Raw genomic sequence first — 26,440 nt, forward strand, 5'->3', positions numbered from 1 at the left:
CTGTGAGTTTGACTGAACAGTAGTTTGAAATGTTGGAGCTTGTGATCTGTTATCCCACAAAAATATTTGTACAGCATGGCAAAGATAGCGGAACATGTCCACATATGTTCGCCCAAAAACTCAAAACTGTGTTTGGGATGCTAGGGACCAAAGCTGACCAGCATTGATAAAATAACACTCAGTGCATGCAGAACAAGCAAAACACATCTGCAAGCTTCCTGCTAATAATGTAAAGGTCAGAATATATATTCTCTCTTAATGAGAACATTATTGCTGAACAGAAGAGGCCCGACAATAGGTCTCTGGGGAACTCCACGTGCTATTCTTTTATACTTCCCTTGCCTTAATGCCAATTTTTATTGTTCAAGTAAATAAATGCACGGCAACTTTCAGTGTTTCTCCTTTATGCAACATTCTTTTTAGAACAAAATAAAAATCTGCAGATATGAATATCCCTTTAGCATCGTAAATATGCTGCAACAGATGCAAAGAAAGCCGTAACAAACAGTGCCACAGTTGCAGTAGCATTTGAGGAGAAGACCTCTGCTACATCCAGTCCTGAGCAGGTTTTAGTGCTCGGTGCTCTCGCAGATGTTGGTGAGATTTACAGTCCGTGCACTCAAACAGCAAACATACGAGTAAGGAAGCACCCGGTGGAAGAACCGTGGACTTGAAGTGACACATTGACAATGAGCAACACAAATGCAGCAATAAACAACAGTCCTACAACCACCTACTGGACTGATGACTCATTGGTGTCCTTTCCTTAGACATATGCAGTCGAGGCAGTTTAAAAAAATATATATCTGTGGTGGTTCTTAAAAACAAGGTCATAGAGTGTTTTGTTTGGATGGATGCTTATGCAATCAAGCTGAGTCCATATTTGTTTTTCTTTCATGTGGGAATCAGGCAGGCCTCAGGGGCGGAGGGACAAGTCGGGCTTAGGGGACATTTTTCTTTCCTTTTTTTTTTGTTTTTTTCTCCACATTCAGCTCCGGTCACCTCTGAGCTTTGAGAGAACAACACTGCCAGGAACAATGGAGGCCGAGCTGTGATCTAACAACAACTGACACACTGGTGGGGAGTAGCTGTGAACAAACCGCTCCTCTGCTGCTGCTGCTGCTGCTGCAGCCGCTCCACCAGCCACAGTCACATCCCGCCCCCCTCCCATCTGGAAAGTGCCTCATTGTTTACAGATGCAGCAATGCGGAAAAGGAATATATGTGCACTCTCCCAGGTTTAATTTCACTTTTGCTCATTTACCTATTGTAGCTCATCTGCCTCAAACCTGAGCACGGCAGTAATAGAACTCTGTCGCCCTCAGCCGTAACACCTCTCTGGCACTCGGAGAAGGTGGCTAAGGCTGCCTGAGCAGCCACAGAGAGGCATTTATCAGTGTCAGACACACCGCACAGAGGACTCACTGCAACACAGTTGTCAGCATAATTTGGCTGCTTCATAATCTCCGACTCTGCAGCCCTGGGGATTATTCAACTTTTTACCTCCATTCAGCGGCAAGTAATATCTTTCTGTGTCTTGCTGCAGGGTGCAGAGGGCTATCTGAGCCCATAGCAGGGCCGGCGCTGTGTTTGAACTTTCTGACCAGTGGAGAAATGATTTTATATGGCATTTATAGATGGAGCAGCGTAATTATAACATAGCTGGGTAGTCAGAGAAATGATGAGAGCGATGGGAATTTATACAAAGCCACCTGAGGGCAAAATGTAGGCTGCTATTTACGGATCTGTATTGCCGATGATGCAAGATGGATTTCTCCTATTAGCTCGTAGATGTTGATGTTAAAAAAATAAAAAGTAGAAATCTAGCAACGTATTCTCAGTGCGAGTGATTCAAAGCATGAAAAATGAGATTTGGTTGCATGCAACTAATTTTATTGTAGACCAATTTAGCTATTAGTTTGACTTGTTCCCCAGCGTAAAAATGATGGATCATTTGCTCATACAATTAAAACAACTTACTAATTCAATTTACTTTATGCCCAGCTTCTTTACATTAGTGAAAAATAGACAGAGCCACCGTGGTTTTGCCATATTCTTGCAATGAAAAGGAGTTTAGGGTGTTCTTTTCTTTTTTTAATCTCAGATTTGTACATTTTATGTTTAAATTGTTGCACCTTAGGCCTTTGAGGGAAGTAATTTCAATCCTGTGTATGTGAGAATTGACGATAAAGCTGACTTTGAATTGAAGAAGGTTCTGGGTTCTAATCCAAGTCGATTGGTTCCTTTCTGTGTGGAATATGCATGTTCTCCCTGTGTAACCAATGGTTAATGTTGTGTTTTCCTGTCGACTGTGCTGTGTACGTGATGAGCGGTGGGAACGCAGCTGGCTTCAGCGTTACTATTCTCCATTAGCTCAATGCGTTTCCATTTATTGCAGATGCGGATCCTGTTTGCATTCACCAAGACAACTCAACAGGCACGACGCGGCAGACACGTTTGAACGGATCCTGACCTCACGGCGTACGGTGAAGGGCGTAACACTAATGTCCTATGCAATAAGCTGGATTTAGATTGGGGTATTAGAGTTAAAGACGTGATTGAACCTCCATGATAGACTGTGGAAGCAGAGGCCATGAATTACAATTATTCAATTAAACAAAAACAGCTTTAAGCAAGCAAGCTTAGCATTCTTACACGGGTTATATTTGTGTGTAATTTTTGATGCAGCCGCGCAGGCCAAGAGGTGGTACAGTCGTTTCAACGATAACAATTCACCAGTGTAGCAATAAATCTGGAAAATAATTTACTACAGCTTCGGATAGCCTGAGTGGCTGAGGCAGGGAGCTCCAGAGCCAACAGCTTGCAGCCTGCAGCAGGAAAACCCTCTGTGCTGAGGTGATTTTTAAAAAAGCACCGGAGGACTTCTGCCTGAAGATATCGGGCTACTTATGAGGGAGGAACATTTTCCAAAATACGACTGGGAGTCTGGCCGTGAAGGGCCCGGAACGCCGACAGGAAAGTCTTCAAATCAATTTTAAAACTCACAAGTTGCAACTGAAAAGTGTCCTCCAAGAACAGACTGATCTCATCTCACAGAATACGAGTAGAACGCCAAGTCATGTTGCTCGCTCTCAGTACGCTGACTGGTATCTGGAAACCTTGGCACAGTCATTTCCTCCTCTGTCTCCTCCCAAACTCCCATGCATGAAACATTTTAAAGATGGAATCATATAAACCATGTCTGAATTAAGACTCAGTCAACATAAAGGCTTCTTATAGCATCAATGAGATGTTGATTTACTGTGTATGAGACCGGTTTGCTAAGTTTCTTGTTCTGAAAGCGCGTGGAAGTCTGGACATTTCAATTAAGCCACAAAAAAATAAAAAGTCACGTGCTGCAAGCCCTCACTGTTTAGTCCACCAAGGACAAGCATGCACAAGCATTAACACAATAGACGGCTTTCTATTGTTTTAAATAGTGTGAACTGTGATCGATTTGTCAGCAGATTTTCTTCACGCCGCTGAATTTCAGCTGTTTTCATTCTGGACATTGTCTGGACCCAGACAGGGGTCTTCTCAGTCACACAGCGGCTCAGTTGGACATTATACGCTCCGTATTAGGATGCTGGCCGGGTGATGTCTGCTTAATGTTTAATGTCTCACTGATTCGGACATTTGCATTCGCACATGCGGCTCCTTCGGGTGATGTCCCGGGAAATGTCAGGGCTGCAGTGCATGTGTGAGAGAGAGAGGCTTAATGTGTGTCCAGGCCAAAGAAAAAAAAAAATAATAATCATGTCACAGTCTCTGCAGAATTATCAGCCAGAGAGGTGCTATCAGGTTTGTGAAAGCACACGGTAAACAAGCTGGTCCAAGTTGTAAATGTTGCTGGGGGTTTTCCACTGCACAGAACAGCAGGATGGAGCTGTTCATAAAAGACAATATTTCATCATCAAGTCATCTACTTTGGTAAAAAAAAGGGGTTTCTGTTGTTCAGAAAAACAAATGCAAATGCAAAGTCTACAGCATCCCCAGTATTAAACCCTCCAACGGGACCTTACCTGAGCCAGAGTTGTGTTTATCTGTGTTGGACGACGTGTGAGAGGTGGAGGTCGAGGCCACCCTCTGGTCCGAACTCATGCTGTCCTGGCCCAGAGGGGAGCTGGACTTTCTCGGCTTCTTGTCTGTCAGGTGCAGCGGGGAGCTCTTCTTGGGGGGCTGCAGTGGTCTCCGGGGCCTGGCGGTGGCGTTGACCTTCAGCCAGGCTTGGGCTTTGTACTCCACGATCTCCCCGTAGTTGGCTCGCGTCACCCGGCACTCGTACAGTCCCTCGTCGCTCTTGCCGACTCTGGAGATCTGCAGTTTGTGCGAGATGTCGTTGCCCTGGACTTTCACTGTCTGTTAGAGTAATTAAAAGAGACCGCAGTGTCACAACATTGATAACGCCGGACGGTGTGATGAAATACTACAAGGTTCTATGATTCACCATGTCTCTTTATTTTACGACACGCTACAAGGCTCTTTTACTGCGCCACTCACAAGAAGCTTCACATCCCCCTCTACTCCACTGATTCCCCTCAGGCCTTAGACTAGCTTCTTTCTCAGTAAATGGAATATTATGATGTAATTTCACGATGAAGGTAATTTCCTGGAAAGCCAACTGAGGCACTTATTACAGATAAACTAACTAGATGGAATGTATGTTTTGGTCATTTTTTTTGGAAATTAAGATACTCAATCATAGTGACGCAGCAATATTGTGAATCCAATACTGCCATAAAGCAGTCCTGATCATTGATTTGCAGTTTTGCCTGTAATGGCCTAATATATTCAAAAGTACATTAACAAATGCAGTAAAGAAAAGTCTCTGGTGGACGAATGCATGTCCTTTGCAATAAGCTGAATCTTGAGGGAGGTGTTAAAGACGTGAATGAACCTCCATGATAGACTGTGCAGCAAAGGCCAGTTATTCAAATAAACAAAAAACAGCTTTAAGCCAGCAAGCTAGAATTCTTCTGCTGTTATAGCGTCAGTAATTTCTGGTGCAACCACGCAGACCAAGAGGTGAAAGCTTCAACGATAATACACCGGTGTAGCAGCGATGGAAATGAATCTGGAAGATAATTTACTGCAGCTTCCTGCAGCCTGCAGCCGAAAGACCCTGTGTACCGAGGTAAAATCTAAGAAGCACCAGAGGAGTTGTGCCCAAAGATATTGGACTACTTTTACGACCCAATATAATCAGAAATATATAATAAACATGCTGTAAAGGAAAATCTCTGGTGGATGGCCATATATGTGTCTGGATGCTAAAACAATGCAACTGGACTGGGCTTAGATCGATGTGACTCACTTGGCCATTGCAGAATGTTCCACTTTTAGCTGTTTGTTGAGGAGTTATTAAATTCTATACAGATTCTCAGCTTTGATTTGATGGTGTTCACACTTAAATTCCCTGGAAGGTGTAGGGATTACAACCGTTTTCATGCACAGTCTCCTATTTTCAGGGGCTCAAAAGTGATTGGACTTTTAAGCTTTCATGGACAGTTGTGAGATATTCCTTTAATATCATTCTTCTGGAGTTGATTCCAAGAGTGGCATTTGCGTCTAAAGGAACCCTCTCCAAGAGAAACAGGCCATCTTTAGGCTTTAACAAATCCATCAGAGAAGGAGCCACAGGTGAGCTTGGCAACATAAAAAGACTTGGATGTCAAAAGACAAAAGTGATGGATGATCGTGGGATCCCTTCCATGGTAAATAAAAACCCCCAAGTGAATGAGACTTGCCAGGAGGCAGACATTTCATTATCCAGGCCTACTATAAAAAGAAGACTCCACGAGGAAAAAAAACCAAACACAGGGTTTACTGCAAGGTGCAAACCATTCATGAACCTAAAAACAGTAAGGAAAGATTAGACTTTCCCAGAATAATGAAAAAAACAACAAAATAACAATCCTTTGGACAGATTAAACTCAGATCAACCTGCACCAGAAGGACAGGAAGGAGAAGGAACAGAGAAAGCTTTGAACGGCTCATAAGCCGAAGCATAAAACATCCTCTACAAACAAAACATAGATGAGCAATGACCCAAAACATACACTGAAAGCAACCCAGGAGTTTTTCAGTTTAGTTGAATTCAATTGACCAAGCGCCAAAGCGTCTGTGGCAAGGAAACAAACTTTTAACCTTTTAACAGGAAGAAACCTTGAGTAAAATCCAGCTCATGTGGGGGGGGGGGACCCATCTGCTGGAGGCCGGTCAAGTAAGGAGACGGAAAAGGTTAAAGAATTATCCTGGAATGGCCGAGTCTGTCACATGATCTCAGCCCGATCAAGCTGCATGTCCCAAGATAGGGATAAAACTAAAGACAGACCTCAGGAAGTCAGTGACTGCAAAATGCTAATAGTGGAATCACTTTTTAGTCCCTGAAAATAGTATATATTATTTTTTAAAGGATTGTAATTTGCAGACCTTTCCGACTGTTTCCTACAAAAAATAGGGGTTAAAAATAACAATCCATGAGTTATATAATAATGCAGTGTACTGTATAAGGTACACTGTTTGACAGTAGGTCTTGTGGCTAACCATTTTCCTGAGAATGATGTCAAAAAAAATGAATAAATAAGTGACAGGATAGAGAAAAGAAAAAAAAAACATGTGCCATGCCCATGAGTCAGTCTGAAATCCAGGACTGTGCATTTATTAATAAGGGGTGAAGGAGTGCGTCCGTCCAGCTCGGAGAGCAGAGGCACGAAGACTCACCCATGCGTGGTAATCAGGGCAACTCAACCAGTGGCACACATGAAGGTTTGCTCAGTCCACTTCCCAACCTTTTTATTTTTTTCTTATCTTCACCAAGGTACAGATTCAGATACAGGTATATTCATTTTTTGGTACTTGACCTTTAATGTGGAAAAGAAACATCGGTAATGCTGATTTAAAACATATTTTGGGTGAGTTTATTTTGTCTGTGGGCGGCACAGTGGTGTAGTGGTTGAATCCATGGGCCAGCTGGTTCCTTTCTGTGTGGAGTCTGCATGTTCTCCCTGTGTCTGCGTGGGTTCTCTCCAGGTTCTCCAGCTTCCTCCCACCGTCCAAAGACATGCTGGTTAGGTTCATTGGTGATTCTAAGTTGGCCGTATGTGTGAGTGTCTCTCTGTGTTAGCCCTGTGATTGACTGGAGACCTGTCCAGGGTGGACCCCCCCTCTAGACTAATGACAGCTGGGATAGACTCCAGCCCCCCCACGACCCTCCAGATTACAGGCAATTACAGAAAACGACTACTACTTCTCTTCTACCTCTCAGAGAATCAGTTAACCTTAACCCTAAGCACATCCATGTTTCTCTAATGAAATTCTCCTATTTAGAGAATACTGTTGTATTACTGTGTTCCAGGTTGTAACAAGTTGTAAAATCCAGGTTATCTCAAAAGATTCTTGTCATTTCTGATGACAGCAACTGAAAAGACAAAGGCTTAAATTAATCCTGACATATCAACGCAGTGGCACACATGGAACCGAAACGCACGAGTTGTAATCAAACTTGCACTGTAATGTCATGTTGACTTTCTCGCCGTCTTTTCAACCCAAGCTCACAAATGTTCTGGTTAAGTCATGTGACATTACACTCGCTGGAACACACATCTCTGGTTGGGCGATGTTCATACGGATTAAATCCAAACGCGTCTAGCAGTGAGAGTTTTGTGCGTTATGAAGAAGTTCTTGTTGTCTTTCTGCAGTCGTATCAGTGCGCCACTGATGCAGGTTGATCATGAAACCCAACGACACACGTTTGCCCAAGCTAATGCCTTGATTTGTCATCTGACAACTTTAGTAGTGCTAACATTGACGTTAACGTTAAGTACGTCTCTGTGCATAACAGTAATATACAGTGTTTCTCGTGTGAGTCAAGCAGGCGTCTGGTCTTAGCCACAAAATCGAGGATTTGATGTTCATTTCAGTTGCTGCATCCTGTTTTTTAATCCTTTTTGGGATTCATGGCACATTAATCTGCCCATTTATCAACTTGGTCAAAGGAAAACGATGATAAATATATGAAAACTAAATAAAGGGATAGGTCGTCAAGGAGCTCCTGAACATTTTTCTATGTTGTGCAGGAAGGTTAGGGCCTGAGTGGGCGCGGCCTATATAATGAGATGCATCTGATTTCAAGGAATACAGTGATATAAAGCACGTGAAAGTGTGACCTACTGTTCATGAGGCATTTAATAAAAACACACTTATTACTGTAGCGCCACCTTGGAATTGATTGACATGGTTCCCAATTTTTTATGTGAACACTTTTCACCTCTACTACCATCCAAGGAGCCCCACCCTGGGCCTGTTCATTCATGGAGAGGTGGGGTCCACCCTGGACAGGTCTCCAGTCTATCACAGGGCTAACACAGAGAGACACTCACACCTACGGCCAATTTAGAATCACCAATGAACCTAACCAGCATGTCTTTGGACAGTGGGAGGAAGCTGGAGAACTTGAGTACCCATGCAAACTCCACACAGAAAGGTCCCGATGAATTTGAACCCAGAACCTTCTTGCTGTGAGGCATCAGTGCTAACCACCACACCACTGTGCTGCCCGTCCTGAGCCTGTTGTCAGAAGCAAATGGCCGCCATGTGATTGTGTCCATGGGTAAAGCCCAGAGCTCTGTACAGTCACACAACTGGCATCTGTACTTCTGCCTAATCAAAACTTTAGAGAGTGAGCTTAGAAAAGTCTGTGATGCATTCTTGTCCACGAGGACTGTCACACAGACTGCCATGATCCTGACTGTGCTGGGTGATGATATTGCACTTCTAAAAAATGCAGGAATGCAGCTTCATTTCAAGAATGAAGTCAAACAGGTTAAGATCCTGTAACCTAGCTTTAAATAAACCGGCGTCTTCGAGTTGATCTCTAATCTGTCGCTTTTGATTCCACGTGACTGTTTGAGCATCTCAGGGCTCCAGTCATTCAGAGGAAGGCTGCATGGTGCACCGGGCACAAAAAGCTCACACAGAGCGGCAGGAAAAAAAGGGGCGGAATGGCTGCTGGGGCATGTGAGCAGGAAGGGAACCACTCTGACAGTAATAATATACTGCCGCTGATTTCACTGATTAGCTCCTTTCTCCGGCTGAAGGTGTATTATTCGGGAAAATCAGCGGCTGTTGTGTTTGCCCAGGATGAGACGCTGGCAGCTCGGGTCAGGATGGAGCGGCGGACGGGAAGCACCAACCGGGGGCCGCGTGACGTTTTTCCCCTTCAACTTACACTTATTTTTGTCCCGTCGTCATCGGGGTCGGGCTCCGGTATCATCTCCATCTAGGAACACAGAGAAAGAGAAAAGAAAGAAAGCATTGGCAAAGTGACAGAAGTCCGCTGAGTAACGTGTAGCTCCAAGAGCCACTCTGAGTCGCGGATGTGTTTTATGCAAGCCGAGCGTTGGACTCCCTTAAAACCAACAGCGAGATTACTACGACGACGACTTTGAGAGGAGGCATCGTCTGTCCACCGAGGGGTATAAATCTTTCAAAGCAACATCCACACACAGTTTACAGACCGAGCGACTGCATTCCTACTGTTCTGCCTTTAAAAGTAAATGCCACTCTTGCCACCGTTTCCGATTTATTTTTAGGTTCTTTGAGTGCTTCCGCGGAGAAATTAAAGACAGTTTCCAGATGCTGCTGTGAATTGAGGATGGGAGGAAAGAAAAAAAAAAAAAGAAAAACACAGGTTCAAACCAGGATGCCGAGTGATAAACGGTGATACACAGCTTCCTGAGACAAATTACCCCTCGAAAACCTCCATCAGTCTCTGCAGTAAAAATAATATTACCCATGAAAACTTATGACAAATAATAAAATGTCAGAAGGACGGGAATAGGTTTTCTCAAAAGCACAAAAAAAAAAAAAAAACACAGAATTGCAGCACAGCTCCCGGCCTCAAGAAATGTCTCCTTTGAGCCCTGCTGGCATAATTCTAGCACGGTGGCAAGCACTAAGCCTACAGCCTACATCATGGACTGGGCATTGATTTTAGAGGCTATAATTTATTTATCCCACATCGGATGCCAAATGGACGCGAGCCCTGAATAAAAAAAAAAAAAAAAAAAAAGAAGAAAGTAAAAGAGGCTGCTGACTACAAAGCTGAAGAGGAGCGAGAGCGGCACGACAGAAAGGGTGGAGGAAGTTTCTCCAGAGGACGTGCAAGCAATCAGCTCCACAGTTGAGACAAAAAAAAAAGAAGAAGGAAGGGCAGGAGAGGGATAAGATGGCTACTTATGAGCGTTTGCTGCAGAGAGCGTTCCTTCAAGTGCTGTAATTACCTCGGAGGAACCGAGGCGTTTTTCTCTGGAGGATGTTCGGCAGACAGGTGATTAATGAGCAGAATTAGGAGCCGTGGCTCTCTCTGTCTGCATGTATGCACGACTCCTACATCGTGACTTCGCAGATGGACCCGGCATCCTCCATTGTATCTGGGAGACGTCTTTTAACGACGAGGCAGGATTAATTGTCCTCCTCTCGTCTCGGAGCCGGGGACTGTTTCAAGTCATCAATTTCGGCCTCCTCTTTTATAAAGCACTAAAACAGTGGTTATACGGGCTCGGTGCGCAGTCTATATATGTCACCTGCAGAGGATCACGTTTGACTCAAACTGGAGGACAGATGCTCCACTCCGTCCCACGCAGACTGGCTGCTGAGTTCAGGGAAACATAGATGAAGGAATGGTTTAATTGCGTCTCAGAAATGTCATTAGGGAGAATCCTACGTGGCTTTTAAAATGGCTTTTCATCACAGCACAGTTATTATTTCTCCAGCTTCTAATTGATTAGTTAGATATTTTTTTTGCCATATAATAAACACCAAATGAACGCTTTTTCATTCTTTTAATTAAAACCCCACGCTGATATTACTCAGAGCAAACCTCGCCGTCGCTCCGCTGAAAAGTCGCTCGGGTACAAATGATGAATGGCCAACCTTTCCTGCCGTTCCAGACCGGTCTTGCGGGTGTGATTTCTTGTCTTTTTGCTATTCTACCCGTCACCTGCCACTCTCCTTCCAGATCTCAGATGTCCTTCATCGCCTCAGTCACCGACTCTCTCTCTCATTCTTTAATCATTCGTTCCTCTTCGACTCCCACACCGGCCTCACCTGTTCCCCGTGCTGCTGGTATCTCACTTTATACACACACTCATCGTACAAGCCGGTGTTTTTATATGTGTTGGTTGCCGGATTGTTTCTTCATCGATGTTCTAAAAATAGTTTTGGTCTGGCCATCTTACACAGCTTACTGATAATCAAATTTTTCCTAAAAATAGCGCAATAGTTCAAATCAAATCATGATTCGGGAATGGACCTACTACAAATTTATATGTACCGATCAGCCATAACATTAAAACCACTGACAGGAGAAGTGAATAACATTGACCATCTTGAAGAACAGCACAAGGTGTTGACCTGGCCTCCAAATTCACTAGATCCCAAACTGATCAAGTATCTGTGGGATGATCCACAGATACGGCTCATGGTTCAAACCATGATTCTGGAGTCGGCTGTGGCTTTATTTGAGGAAACACCATAATCAGAGGTCATCATAAACACGCTGCCAAGGCTCAAATGGGTCAAGCATACTGGATTTTATAGTTTCTTATGATGCATCTCTGTAGGGTGCCTGGTTTTCAGTGTGGAGTCTCCTTCACACTCTACATATCCACACTGTAATACCGTTAAGAATTTGTAATCTCCAAGTCAAAGCCAAAATCCATTCTCATCAGGTTATTAAGGAATTGTTCACTGTCCTTTATGACATGTGAAAGGTTGCATCAAAGATATGGGTGATGTTAGAAGAAGATGTTCTGAACCTTGAAGGTGGACCCTCGTCAGTTTCAAAGGTCTGTTGGCGATCCAGTTTTTCCTTAATAGCCATTCAAACCATGATTTGGGAATGGGCCTATTCCGATTTTGTTTGACTTCATGCAACGTTCTAACAGCTGCAAAGATGCACCATTATGTCTGCAGCTGGCTAATGAAATGTTGCTGAAGATACTATACAGATACAGAAAGCAACTTGTAGCCAACAATGACTGCTCATCCAAACTTTGCACAAACTTACTTTCCCCCAGTTACACTTCTAGAAAAGCAAAGAACAGACACGCCCACTTCATTCTTCATTGGCGAGGTGAACCCGGTGAGCTGCTCCCGCCTGTCTGACGGGACGCACCTCGGTCTTCCTTCCCGTCGCCTCACACGAACCGCACACACACATCCACGTCAGCGTGATCATCAAACTTGAATTTTTAATCACGCGGAAGATGTCACCGGGGTTACCGTGTGCCTGGCGAGTATGAATATTTAAGGGGAAGCCACAGATTGGGAGCACAGGGAGTTTGGCGCTTGACAGGTTGTTACCAGGCAGTTGAAAAGACTCTGGGAGTGGGAAATATTTCTGGAGCTTCAATCTGATGGAGGTGGAAATTTCAAATGCACCCACACACACACACACACATATCGCATGCTAGACCTGAAAATAAGCCCCTCGTCATTTGCTGTATTCGGTTCAAAAGGATCAAAGCGCCCCTGAAATAAATTCGGTAACTACTGATAATTAGGTACCGTGTGGGTGCATCATCACTGTTTATTTTTTGCCACTTTGATTTCCTCATTGTCTTTTTTATTCTGAGCTTTTCTGATGCTAACTGAGGAAGAGTGTCAACCTTGAAGCTCGCAGATTTTTAACAATGCTCTCATTTTCCGCTCCCCTTCGTTCTTCTAAAGTAGGTCCATTTAGGTCCAAACTATCTGCTTGAAACATGCTCAGTTTGCTCCGTTTATTGATCCTGATCCTGATTCCTGTTCCATTCAAGAAACAGTGCAGCCTGTTTTATCTCCATGTATCTTTTAGTCTTGTTTAAGCAAGCCGAACGAAGAACGACGCCTAGATTTACTTCAGGTTAGTCTAAATTTATATTAAGACTCGCCCTTCCATCACCCATGTCACAGATCAAGGCTGCATCGATAAAAAGGACTTAGAGAATGAATCTAACGTGCAGAGGGAGATTGTTCCACAATCTTGGAACCAGGACGGGAACTGCTTGGTCACCACAGAGATTTGTCCTGGTGGCCTGAGGACCCGAGTGGACCTCTTAGAGATCAGGACACTTGAACATATATCAGTATTATATTAATTACATAAATAGATAGAAACCATGGTTGAAAAAAAAAAAAACACCAGTCTGTAACACCACCACCCAACTGCTAGTTTGCACTTTCTTTTTTTGCCAGTCAGGTTAATACTTCCTGCTTCACTTTCAACAATGGCGACTGAGACTTTCGCAGAAATTTTGCCGAAGATGAGTCGTACAAACGTTAGGATCTCTGAACCTCCTCAATTAACCGTTCCTCGATGTGTTCCATCTTGACTCATCCAAAACAATCAACAATTTAAGAAGAGAAGCAGCCAGAAATACGCTACAACCAAGCAAGCCAATCACATCACTTACACTCTGCACGGCGTGTAGATACATTTCTAGCAAGGTGCACGTCAGGCTATGGCGTTAGGGTTTGCCTTGTCAGCGTAAAGCAGGAGTCTAAACTGCCTATTAGTGTTTTAGTTTGGCCCAAGCCCCGCCCACTAACATGGAGGGGGTGTGGCTTATGATATCTACTGCAGCCAGCCACCACGGGGAGCTCCATGTGCTTTGACTTCAGTTTAGAGGAGCTGTCATAGTGTCCACTTTTTATACAGTCTATGGCAGAAACATGCAAAACAGTTGTGCACACTTTAAGGAAAGGTTTCTTAAGTATGAGAGTTGGGTACACTGTCCTGCTGACCTTTTGTATCTCCAGTAAAGTCTTTTTCCAAAGTGAATTTTTATTACTACATGAGAGACATGGTTTAATTAGTTTGTGAGTATGAAGGTATTGTACAATGCTGGCCGAACATAATCAATTGGATCTTTTCTAATTGTATTTCTGACGCTTCAATACAAACCAAGTCTGCGCTAATACATACTGTCTCCAGGAAGTAGCTGCACACTCACCGACAAAAAGCCTTCCCCTTCTCTTGCCCGCTTAAACCTTAAACAGTGTTACAAACTCACTCAGCGGGGTGAGACAAAGGTTCAGGTTTAAGCAGTGCAGGTGGCGACTGACCCTTGGGGCTTACTGTAGCTGTACGCACTCTCAGCCAAGACCATTCAGTACTACCGACCTGTACAAACATGACTGAGCCCTACCTCACTGCTGCTGATGCCCGCTCTTGTACGAACTAGCTGCTCCCCTCACCTCCGAAGGAGCTGAGCTGTATGCAGAAAAATACAGAGGACAATGCTCGGGAGCTTCTGAACTCACCAGATTGATTTATTGACCAGGCTCACTGTGGACTCTGGGCTTGTGTTCCAGATCTTGGAAGTGTGTAATCTAATGTTTATTTCAGCGGGAGAATATGACATCATGTTACCTCATGTCAACTTATGTTACTTTCAAATAGGGATGTCTTGATCACATTTTTTATTTTTTTTTTTACACCTGATCCGATACCGATCTTTTATTATTCAGTGCTGGCCGAGTGGACTGGATTCAGTCCAATAAATCTTTCTGTCAAAGTTAATGTAGTGTGGAGAGGGTAGCTGGTACCTTGTGTTCTCTACTCCAGAAATGTTCTGGTCATCCAATGGCATAAACTCCCAACTTTGGCAAATCAAGGTGGTAGTACTGAATGACGATCAACTACTACCACCTCGCCTAACATCCACATTGTATATGTACTCATTTCTGTCTGACTTCATTTTCCAGAGTAAAGCTCTTCCACACAGCTGACATGTTTACACTTGATTTTGGTTCCTCCTCTTCTTCTTTGTGTTTCTTTTTGGCAGCTTTGACGCTAGGCAACGAAGAGGAAGAAGACATTTTTATGCTACAGGGACCTGGTGTTGGTTTATGGCAGACATAAAATAAATAACTACAAGGCCTTGGCTGAAGCCTGATACTGATCCGATCCTTTAAAAAAAATAAATGCCTGGATCAGGACATCCCACATTTAAATGTCACGCAGATGCTTTAAAATAACATGAGAATTTAAACAGGGATAGAATCCATGGTTGACATTACATACACACACTACCACATATCATCCAAGACTGCAGCATCAGGATTCACTGACTAATCTCCCACTGCAGAGCCAAGAGCTCTGACTGTGGGAGGATGAAAAGAAACAACAACATTATTATTATTATTATTATTCGATTTTTTAAAGACAATATCTCTGTGCTGTGACTCCAGGTCAGCTGACTGCACTCGCCTTGCTCACTGAGAATAAGCCAGTGCCTCGGCAGACCTCTACCTTTCATATATTTTAAAATATTTTACCCAAACTGGCTCTTTGAATTCACAAGCACTAAAACTTAAAAAAAAAAATTAAAAAAGCCTGTATTTTATGAGTGTGAACCCATTAGTCACCCGGCACTGTACGAGTGCAATTAAGATAATTGCGACATAATGAATGTCCCGTATCAATTTAGAATCCTGGCATTTATCACCTGCTGCGAAAAGACATTTATCTGCCTCTAAGATGTTCCCGTGTGTGTCAGATAAAAAGACAAGCCTTTCATGGAGAATAATCACTTTTGTCACATTTAACCGTTTCAACTCATCTGGGCCTTTTTCTCCTTATCTGAACATCTACCTGACAACCGTTCCCTGAAATAAGTTTCCCGTGACAGCGACGTAAAACTTTTCCCTGACACTCTGGGAGTAAACCTCCATTATTTTCCCATTTACATTTCATTTCTGTCGCATGAGTGCCTCCTGAGCCAAAGCCGCAGCCGCTCGCGAATATCTCAATTTCAATCGCTTGTCTCTTTATTGCGAAACCCTTCCACCATGACACGACGCCATTCTTCATGCAAATCTCAAATTGACTTCTTGTAAAATGTGCTCCGCAATTATTGTACATCAAAAAAGCTTCATTGAGTTGCCGAAACTAAATTAATGTCACTTGAAGAAAAATGGTCATCATTTAAAGCTGAACTATGGACGAGGCCACCCCGTGTTGCTGTGATCGTACTGCAGCCCTGCCGCTGAGAGGGGGACGGGATCTCACGCGAGGGAAAACACATTAACAAGACCAAATATTTAAATGAGTTTATCCGGCAATCGTCAGCTGTGCAAACACAAACACTCAGAGGAGGTTAAAGTCAGGTCGTACACTTCTTGTGACACGTTAAACCCTGTAATCTAAGGCTGTGATTGTGGAGGAAATGTCTCATTTTATGCAGCAGTGACAAGCTCCTCATCACCAGTTTGCATAATGTAACAGCAGCTTAGCTCTTGCATTGAAATGCATATAAAAATACCTCTAAATTGTCCTTTACATATGGAACAGCAGTAAATACCTCTGTCATGTTAAATATATCATGTACGTCTTATGAAAGCGGAGTTAAGATTGAAAATGCACACAAACCTGAATAAGATTTAAATAGAAAATAATTAACCCTGCTGTTATATGCTTATTTCTTTGTTGTTGTTTTTTTACAATGATGATTATAATTAAATTTCAACAGTGTGTTTTTACTTGAATTAGTAAATTGTATATGCACAAGTGGATTTTGTCACTTTTGAACAGAGTTAGGCCTTCGTGCAAAGCTAAGATCACCATCTGAACTCTATTCTGCAGCCTCAACATCGGGGCCCTCGTTTTGTGCACGATATCTTTCTTTCACACCATCGTGGCTTACTAGACCGCTGTGAAAAGGCCATTACGTCCCCAACTTCATTGCCTTTATTGGCAAATACTTGTGGCTTTCTCCAGTTATATCTATTATCTTGGTAATAAGAGACTCAAGAGGGAAACCAGAGCCTGACATGAAGGCTTGTCAGGCATGTGGTGAAGTTGGACTTAATACGCAGGACACAGGGATTAGGGAAAATCAAATGAAAAGTTGGAAATGATAACTAAAGGCACTGCAGGTAAAAAAAACAAAAACAACAAAAAACAGGTAATAACCAAAACCAAGATGAAAACTAAGGAACATGAGGAAGCATGAGTCTAACACAAACAGAACAGAGGTAACATAGCATACAACTTAACAGGGAACAAAAGGAACGGCAGGGCTATATATACACATGGGGAGAGGGGTTAACGACACACAGGTGAGACTAACGAGGGTGGAGCCACAAGGAGAAACCAATCCAACAATCAAAGAGAGGAAAAACACAGGAAGTAATGCAAGACAAGAAACACCAAGGAAGCACAAGGAAAACCAAACCATGACAAGGCCGTCTTTACCAAGCTACAGGCTAAATGTCATCATTGCACCTTTTTTTTTTTTGTCACTGTCTTCTTCCTTTTTTTTTTCTGCATCTTAGAAAGTGCCTTGCAAAGCAAATACCAGGTGACTTAGAGAAAACGAATAGCGGCAGATTAGTGCATATGACATCTATACAGCCATAGTCTACTGATACTGTGTGCATTCAGCACAAACCAACCTTTCCGTTGGTGAAGCTGCCCCGTTGTGAACTCCTTTTTCGGGAAGCATTTGCATAATTGGATTTTTAGCTGATATTTGATGTTTTGTGCAACCCTTTCAACACTTTGCCCTGCTCATTATAGATACGGCATAGTAGGGGTAGCGTGATCCTGCTGCACATCCAGTTTTTCACACCTAAAATACCTTCATACTTTAAAAGCCATATTCATATATCTCGGCTGCGTTCCCTGTACATCTGGATCCATTTCGTTAGCATTTGATGTGTCTCTTTTGTCACATAACTGGCCAAATGTGCACAATTTTGAAGTAATGGCAGGATATTTCCAATGCACCACCGGGGTACGATAGCAGAAAAAAGGGTCCCAAAGATCAGAAACGGCGTATCTCGGTGTCAGTCTCTCAAAATCAAAGAGCAAGGCTTCCTTTGTAGAGCCGCCATTTGCACTGATGCTCAATAATGATACGGGGAGGAATCCATCCCGGAAGAAGGCTGAGGTAACAGTTTCTCCACCCACAGCAGCAGGAAATAGGCCGGCATCCGCTGCAGCAATATGATGGCGTGTTTTGCGTAAGACAAATATAACCCACTGGAGTTAATTACACGCCCGTTCGCCCGCTGTTATTAAAAGCAACGAGCCCGTGGCCTTTCTCCCAGGGATGCTGACGGGCATCGTGAGCTAAAATCCACCTAGATGAGGCAAACTCTGACGCATCAAACATCATGGGTCGATGATGCTGCGCGGTGTAAGAGTATCTGCGGGGAGCGTGCGTCTGCAAAAGGCAGGGCGAGGTTGTTTAATCTGATTTAATGTGATGACTATCATAAAAATCTAAATAAAAGAGGAGGTATTCTTTCTATCAGAGCTCTGGAGACGTAGCAGAAGGCAAGCGTTCTGACAACAGCACAGAGATGAATTAAACAGTGGACTCGACCCAGGTCCTTCATCATTTTTTAAAAATATACCGACATCTCTAACTTGAAGCACAAGACGTGATATGACATACTGAAAAAAAACATAGCATTGCACATAGGTATATAAGTGTCTAGGTTCATTTTCCTTGAAGTGGTGGGAGTTATTTGCACATCAAATATTTATCTTTAATCAAATGTGTGTTTTATTACATAATGCTGCTCTTTGCTAGACCTAAATCCTACTACAGGTGAGACCAGAGAGTACATCAGGTGTCATATAGTTTCTGATTACTTCTTTGTGACATGTGTGAGTCAAATGATGGTCAAAAGAGAAACCACTGAAGGCTTCACGGCAAACGACGGCCCCTCAGATCAAGCATGTCAGCGTACTGAATAGATTCTGAGGAGGTTCAGGTTTGCTACACTTGTTCTGCTGCTAAAAAACTACTACTTCTGAAAATAACTGGGAAATCTTCCATTTGAAATCCTTTCACCACAAGTTGGATTTATTGTGTTCGTTCCTCTCTTGAAAACCAGGGCGACCCTCTTTAAACTCCTGTGATCCACTCAGGAAACACAGCTCTCACTAGAGTGTTAACTTACTTATTTTTTTATTTATTGTATCACATCTTCTCATATTTCTATTTATTGCATATATATACACCAATTAGCCATATCGTTATGACGCATCGTTCACTTTTCTTGTGCTCTCGTTCTTTCCGTGCTCTGATCATTTTCAGATTGTCTCGTGGCTGTTCCTACGAAATTAAACTCTTTGTCTGAGTTTGAAGGGCCTTACTCCAGTCCAACCTATCTGAAAGAGCTTTGGCCTTTTATGCTTCTATTTTTGATAGTTTGTTAGTGGAAAGAGACAGAAAGTAATGGGCTGGGGAGGGGAGGGGGGGCATCAAGGCAAGGGGTCCAGGCTAGAATCATACCTGTACCAATAGATCAGTTTATGGGGCGACCACTCGACCACATGAGGCTGTTTAGGGCCTCGTGTGGTTGAGAGGTAATTTCATTGTACCTGTACAATGACAATAAAGACATTCTATTCTATTCTATTTTATTTTATAATGGTCTGGGTCTTGGTGGTCTTGAATTTGGAGGCCAGGTCAACACCTTGTGCTGTTCTTCATGTTTTTTTTTTTTTTTGTTGTTGTTGTTCCTAAAGTGTTATTGTGGCTGCATTGCTATGGGGTGGGGGTGCCTGGTCTGGTCTAGGTGGGTGCTACATGTCTAAGTAACATCCACACCAATGAATGCCAGGTCCAGAAGTTTCCCAGCAGAACACTGAACTGTCACAAGATGGTTTAAATGTTATTGACTTCTCCTGTCAGTCTGTCAGTGGTCATAATGTTGTGGCCGTTCGATATCTGTCTGTTTGTCTAAATGCGTATCAGCACACCCTCACGATGAGAAGATGAAGGCGGCATAAAACCCTGCACGTGTAAGCCCTCACTAACTGGCTGCGTATTGACACTCAATGACACATCTCCAATTAAGATGGAAGTGTTTGGCATCTCTGAGATCCATTACAGCCCCGGACAACTTAATCATATCTGATAATGAGCTAGGAATGCTGCGCGCGTTTTCAATCTAATCTCCTCTCCAGCTGAGGCCCCCGGGAGCAATGTGGCCCCTGTTTAAGAACAAAGTGAGGCCATGGTGGGTGTAAAACACATAAAGCAGTGTAGTGCGCTCTATAAAGTGCTTCCTAATTACAATGCTCGCCGGCTCTCGCTTGAAGATGTTTTGGGTCTAAGCTTAGTTGTTAACTCTAATTACATCCCACAGCTGACAGGGGTCCCATTCACATGCAAACACTAATCCCCTTCACAGTCCATTGGTTTATGACAAGAGCTATGTTAATTACATGTAAAGCTTGCAATTGTGCGCGTAAAAAAACATGAAAGTGCTCGAATTGTGTACAATTACTCCATTACTTTATCCAGTGAAGGGGAAATGACCATTTGACAAGCCGCCGTTACGACGATTAAGACCAAGGGAATGCTCCCACAGAACGGTGAAATGGTTTCAAAGGACAACATAAAGAAGAGGTGGGGAATGGCTCATTGGACTGACGCTAAATACGCCATTATGTGGCATGTGTTGCATCGGTATCATCATCTCAGCTCTGTTCACGACACTTGGCAGCCACATTAGTATTGGAACGGTGACACACGAGTCCCTGTGTGCGCCGCAGAGGTCAACACTTGGAGGTACGTCCTGCTTTCAGACGCTGCTTTTGCAAGTGGCCACGCAGACGTCCTCAGACGAGCACTAGACTCTCTTTGCATCAGAATCCCACAGTGTTAGTCTCAGCGAATTACAATTAGTGGGCCAGCCAGGCCCAAGGGCTACTGGAGTGCTTTCAGTTCCGCTGTTCACATTTTGTCCAAATTGCCGTACTGAGAATAATTTATCTGTCTCGTATATGTATCAAAAGTACATACCTTTCTCTATATTTAGGTAAATTAATTCTAATATATAATCCTGGGGTCTTGTTTCCATTTTACTGACTGCCTGGCTTCCTTACTATAGACAAGCAAGTTATTGATAGAGTCTATAGAGAGATTTAATTTATGTATTATTTATGTTGATCGTGTAGGCTCCTGGGAAATCTCTTGTATACTAATGTACATTTTAATTAACTTTAATTTCCAGATTAAATGCATTTGGAAACATCTACATGACAGGTTGTGTACACAATCTAAAAGAGTAATTTCTGAAAAAAAAAAGAAAAGCAAATGGGAAGCAGATTTAGGTTGTACGTTCAACAATGAGGACTTGTCTAAAATATGGGGACAATAAAAATTGGAAAAAACTAAAAAGCTTTAGGCCTAGAAATGTATCTATGCATCTTTGCCCTATTTACATGTAAATTGTAATTTTTTACATTTTCGTACATTGTTTCTCCATATAATATTCGACAAAACTCAAAATGGTGTTGGCATACCAGCCTTGTATTTGTACATGTATACTGCTGTGCAACTTTAAGATGGCTGCTTCTGAGAAAACTGTAAAAAAACTAATAACTAATACTATTTTTAAAGATTTTGACCATATGTGGTGAGAGAGGTACTTTGCTCATTTTAAACTGCTTTGGAAAAAAAAACCCAAAATGATTCACCGCCTTGCACTTGTCGGCCTCCACCAACTAAACAAGCTGCAGTTTACATCCATGTCTCTGCAGACTTTTAGACCTTTTGTGAATAAATCCTTGAAATTTACAAAACATGTTTTTTGAGGTCCCAGTGACCGTGTCCCAGTGAATGTTTTTGAGTCCATTTGATAGTTTCAGAGAAACGTAGAGCAACAAATGTCATGCAGGCTCATGCTGCAAAGTGCAAAAGACAAGTGGAGAATCAGTCATTTGCATGAATTCTCGGAGGAGGGTGAAGGACTGCACCAAAATGGAGTGCCAATCCATCCAATAGCTGTCAAGACGTTTCACTGAAAGCTTAAAATGTGCACTAGCTGTCGCACGAGATGACAAGTCAGAGGCGAGCCTACGCTTCATCCTCGGGCAACCAATAATGTCTGTACAACATGTCATGGCAGCCCATCTCGTTGTTGAACCGTTTCCATCTGGAACAAAGACAGACTAACGTTACCATCCCTGACGTCACGCTGCTGCCACGTGGCTTTGTTCAATGTTTGTTTAAATGCTGGTTCTAGAACTTTGGGTAAAAAGTGTCACGACTGAAAGAACAATGATCTCCCTTATCTACAGATTCCTCACAGGCTGCCCTCATCCCCAGCCATGATATTTCAACCTTTTGTCTCCCTGGAAATGGATTAGCCCGCCAGGACAAAAAAAAATAAAACTGCCAAATCAATTAGGATTTCTCAACGGTGTCAGTGTTATCCATGTATTGAACCATCCTTCACATCATCTTTCAGTTTAGACTCAGACTTAGATAGACTTTATTGATCCACTGCTTGGTCCAAGTAGCTCAGTTGCACATGAAAAGAAAAAATAGGTGTAAGTTTATCAAAATAAAAAAAGAAGATAGAAAATAATAATGATAAAATAAATTAAATGAAATACTAAAAAAAATAGTATAAGTGAAAATATACAATTTGCATATGTAAAAATCTACAAATATAAGTAAATATACACTAAATACAAAGGAAGGATAAGGCGCAAAAGTATGGATGGAGTTTCGGTAAAAACAACAGCTGTGATCATTTTGAAAATGGAGGCATTTTGATTTTCTTTCCCCATTTCACATTTTTCATCTAACACAAAAAACTAACCTTAAAAATACATTGTTCTTTAATCTGTAAATCGAATATCTTCTGTTTTTCTTGCATCAAATTGTTACTTTTAATTAAATTATATAACTTACCCCCTTGATTCCATCAGTCTCTACATCTTCCCTTCATCCCATCCCCTCACCCTCTTCATCCCACCCTCTCAACCCCTTCGTTCCATCCCCTCGACCCCTCTCATCTACTTGACCTCTTCATCCCCTCCGCTTGACCCCTTCATCTCATCCCCTCGACCCCTTCATCCCATCCCCTCGACCCCTCTTTTCTACTTGACCTCTTCATCCCATCCCCTTGACCCCTTCATCTCATCCCCTTGACCCCTTCGTCCCATCCCCTCGACCCCTTCGTCCCATCCCTTTGACCCCTCTCATCTACTTGACCTCTTCATCCCATCCCCTCGACCCCTTCATCCCACCCCCTATCTTTCCCTCCCCTTACCCTGGTCAAACTAAACTTCTTTGTACATGCTGAGGTGTGGTCTTGTTAGCGAATTAACTTTAACTCCAGATTCAGAATCTCTCCTTCCAAACGTCTACCTTTGCGGGTCGCCACGAAGCGACCAGTGATCCTTCCAGCCGACGATGGGAACAGACGGGCAGTAGGAAAGGCCGTGATGAACAAGCATGAAAGTAAATTGACACCTTTGAGAAGCCCTAATTGATTTGGCAGTTTAATTTTTGTCCTGGCGGGCTAATCCATTTCCAGGGAGACAAAAGGTGAAATGGCATGGCTGGGAATGAGGAGACGCGGTGGCAAAGGAAGCCTGTGAGGAATACTGAATGAAATTAAAGACATCGAGTGAAATGCCAATTCAAGTCGACGGCTAGCAGAATGACAAAGTACTTACTACCCGCAAAGGGAATGCCTAATGAAAGCCAAGAGGTGACATTTGAGCAGAAACCTAAATTGTGACATCTTGAGCCACACTTTTAAAACTCAAGTAGGCTATTTTGTGCATTGCCAGCTCTGATTAACAGTTTGAAAGGTGACACGAGCAAGTGTTTTGTCCTGCTTTATCTGGACTATGCATTGGCTCCCTGCACTGGAGGAGAAGCCCTTAGAGAGTTATTTTCTCGTGGACCGACTTTTCCATCAGTGACAACGCTGAGAATCACGTTTAATTTGGACAAAAGGGTGAAACTACAGAAACTCAATTAATAGGAAGCCCGTTTCTCTTCCAGCGCCAACACATCAGGGTTTAGCCTATTACAGCTTGATGTCAAGCCTTCCAACTTCCAAATTAACTCTTGGGGAATGTGGGGCATCCAATCAACTTCTCTTCTCTTTCCTCTTTGCTAGATACTGTACATTATAGGGGGTCAGCAATCCCGGTTAAAAAACTAATGAGATCATTTTTTATTTCAGATGCCATTACTGATGACCTTAGCTCAACATGGCCAAAACACAAGGAGGTGCGCCGGGTAGATCCCTAATGAGTTCACAAGAACTTTTAAAAGAGATTTTCTGTGTACCCCACAAGAACTCAGGAGAAGAGGAGTCTTGCGTTCAAGGCGCCGCTGATGACTGTTGTCAGCTTACAGTAATGGTGTGAGAGTGTTAGAAAAGCGCCACGAGGGTGGTACGATAATGGAAGCAGCACATGAAAAAGTCCTTTGAAATAACTAGATCACAATACAAGTGCAGCCACACAGGCAAGTTGCATCAAGTTGAATGACAATTAGCTGTATCCCGCGGAGCAGAGAGAACAAATGTGGCAGGATTTGTCAGTCACTGCTTTTATACCCAACACAATTGGGTTTTAAAGGCAGACAGAGAACAACATGGTTATCTAGATGACTTTCCCGCACAGATATGTGATCATTAGGGTGGAAATCTGAGAGATGACTACCTTTGAAAGTTGCAAGTTTGTCTCAGTTGGAGGTTTTAATGTTTTTGCCTCCGAAATAACTGGATGCTAATTACAACCTTACCAACAAAGAAGCGGCGGCGGCGGCGGCGGCGGCAAACATAGATGTTCACGCTCAGGGTAGAAAAATGAATTAAAGACTGAAATTGGTAAACACAGAACTGTGATCTCAAGAATAACCAGAGAAATTGATCAGTCTTACCAAAAGATTGTTCTATTTGAGCTTACACGATGGTACTATACTTAACTTATAATAACAGGATCATGGGCTAGAATCATTGGGGAACAAACCATATGCACATCTGTGATCTCACCTGTCTCCACAAGTTTCTATTCCACTCGCTAAAGAGCCGCGATGAACATTGGAGGACCAACATTGTGGTGTAGGAGGAAGTTTGAGGTATTTGGCAAGTCGAAAAGTGAACATTTATTCATGGTATCTTGCTACTAGGAAGGTAGATAGGTAAGCTAGATGCTGATTGACCCGAGGTCACTGGTCAGTTGATGGAATTTTTCCAAATGTTCCAACTTTAAGGAAAATAACTGTAGTTCGGAAATAAGTTCAAAGTCTAACCTGACGCCCAAACACAACTCAATATTTTGTTCTCACTGAGAGAACCTTTACCAGGTGGATGTTCTTCATTTGTACTTTCGCTGTTGAGGGAAATATCATCATATTTCAGCAAAAGAATGGAAATAGAGAATCAAGGCTGAAGAATCAGATTTAAAGTTGCAGCGTTTTCAATCGCAGTTAATCTTATTCTCAGGAGTAGATCACAGCTGATTCACTGACTATATGGATGCTACATGACACATCACTCTAAATCTGGTGCTCTGCATTACTTATGAAGAGTTTAACTGAACCATTTTTTTGTTTTAGACCCATTCAAAACCACCATTCACAAAGTAGCACGCCTCCAGGGTCAAACATCCCTGATAAAACATCTGCTCTCTGACAGTCACTGCAGAGAAGGGAGGTTGAGCTGCTGGCTGGGACGTGTTTACCTGATTCTTTTCTTTTTTTTTTTGTCTTTTCAAGAAGAAAACTGAACCTTTCATCACAAACCACTTGTCAGGTTGTAATGCAGTATAAGCTACACATTACAACCTGACAACTAAAGCAGCAAGAGGCAGTTCCACCACCCAGAATGGGTAAGTATGTCACTATTGGTTGCTTAAAGCTGCAGCGAACCGCGCTCGGCATGCTCCTGTTTACCCACCAGCCCAGTGTGTGCTGCTTCACAGCAAATGAATTCCAAAGGGGGATGAAAAAACAGAAAGGAAACAGGCAGAGCATCTATCCTTCCCATAAAAATCTGGAAATATCTGCCTCTGAGCTGCCTTCATACATTGCATCTTTTTGTTGTGCTCATAAAATACATTCTTTGATACGTTCTGCTCTCTGAGGAGGCTTCCTGGCAGCTGTCATTTCCAGCAGTGAGGGTTTGAGCGGACGTACCCGGGCCTCACGTTTTATTGGGCCCCGTTTATCAAATGTGGAGTGTCATGCAGGTCTCTGGTGGCTGCTCAGTTTTGCCAGGATTTGTAGTCGCAGCGTGCAGGCTGCTGTTCATGGATCGGGGCATGTTTAGCTGCATTAATCTTCTCTTTACAGTGGAGTCAGTGAAATAATTGGATGGATGGGCAGCACTTGAATGCATCTCTTTTTACTTCTGTCAAGAAAATATGTTTATGAATTCTAAGGCAGCTGGACAACAATGTGATCTTTTATCATTTGAATCTTCTTGAGCGGGTCTAATTGACCTGAGTGGCTGAGCTGACCTGGGTCAGTCTGTGTTCAGTCTAATCAGATCAGACAGAATCCCAGTGCATCTTCACGTGGCTCCAGTCTGCATGTCAATGTCTAAAAATAAAACTCAAATGCTTGACCAGGCTTGTTTTCATTCCAGACTGTACCGGGGTCGGGGTAACTTCAGGT

At 42.9% G+C, this 26,440-nt stretch overlaps 1 protein-coding gene across 1 annotated transcript in view; it reads right to left on the bottom strand.

The window, feature by feature from the left end:
* Window positions 1–26,440, bottom strand: part of vstm2a (V-set and transmembrane domain containing 2A) — a gene marked incomplete at its 5' end in the record, with an annotated part of 74,778 nt that overhangs the window by 11,651 nt on the left and 36,687 nt on the right. The window contains 2 exons of the mRNA XM_084566753.1: window positions 4,022–4,358; window positions 9,229–9,279. Coding sequence (XP_084422879.1) covers window positions 4,022–4,358; window positions 9,229–9,279 — 388 coding nt within the window. The remainder of the gene's footprint in view (window positions 1–4,021; window positions 4,359–9,228; window positions 9,280–26,440) is intronic.

This window comes from Chelon labrosus (genome assembly GCF_963514085.1).
Source record: "Chelon labrosus genome assembly, chromosome: 18".
Classification (NCBI taxonomy): Eukaryota; Metazoa; Chordata; class Actinopteri; order Mugiliformes; family Mugilidae; genus Chelon; species Chelon labrosus.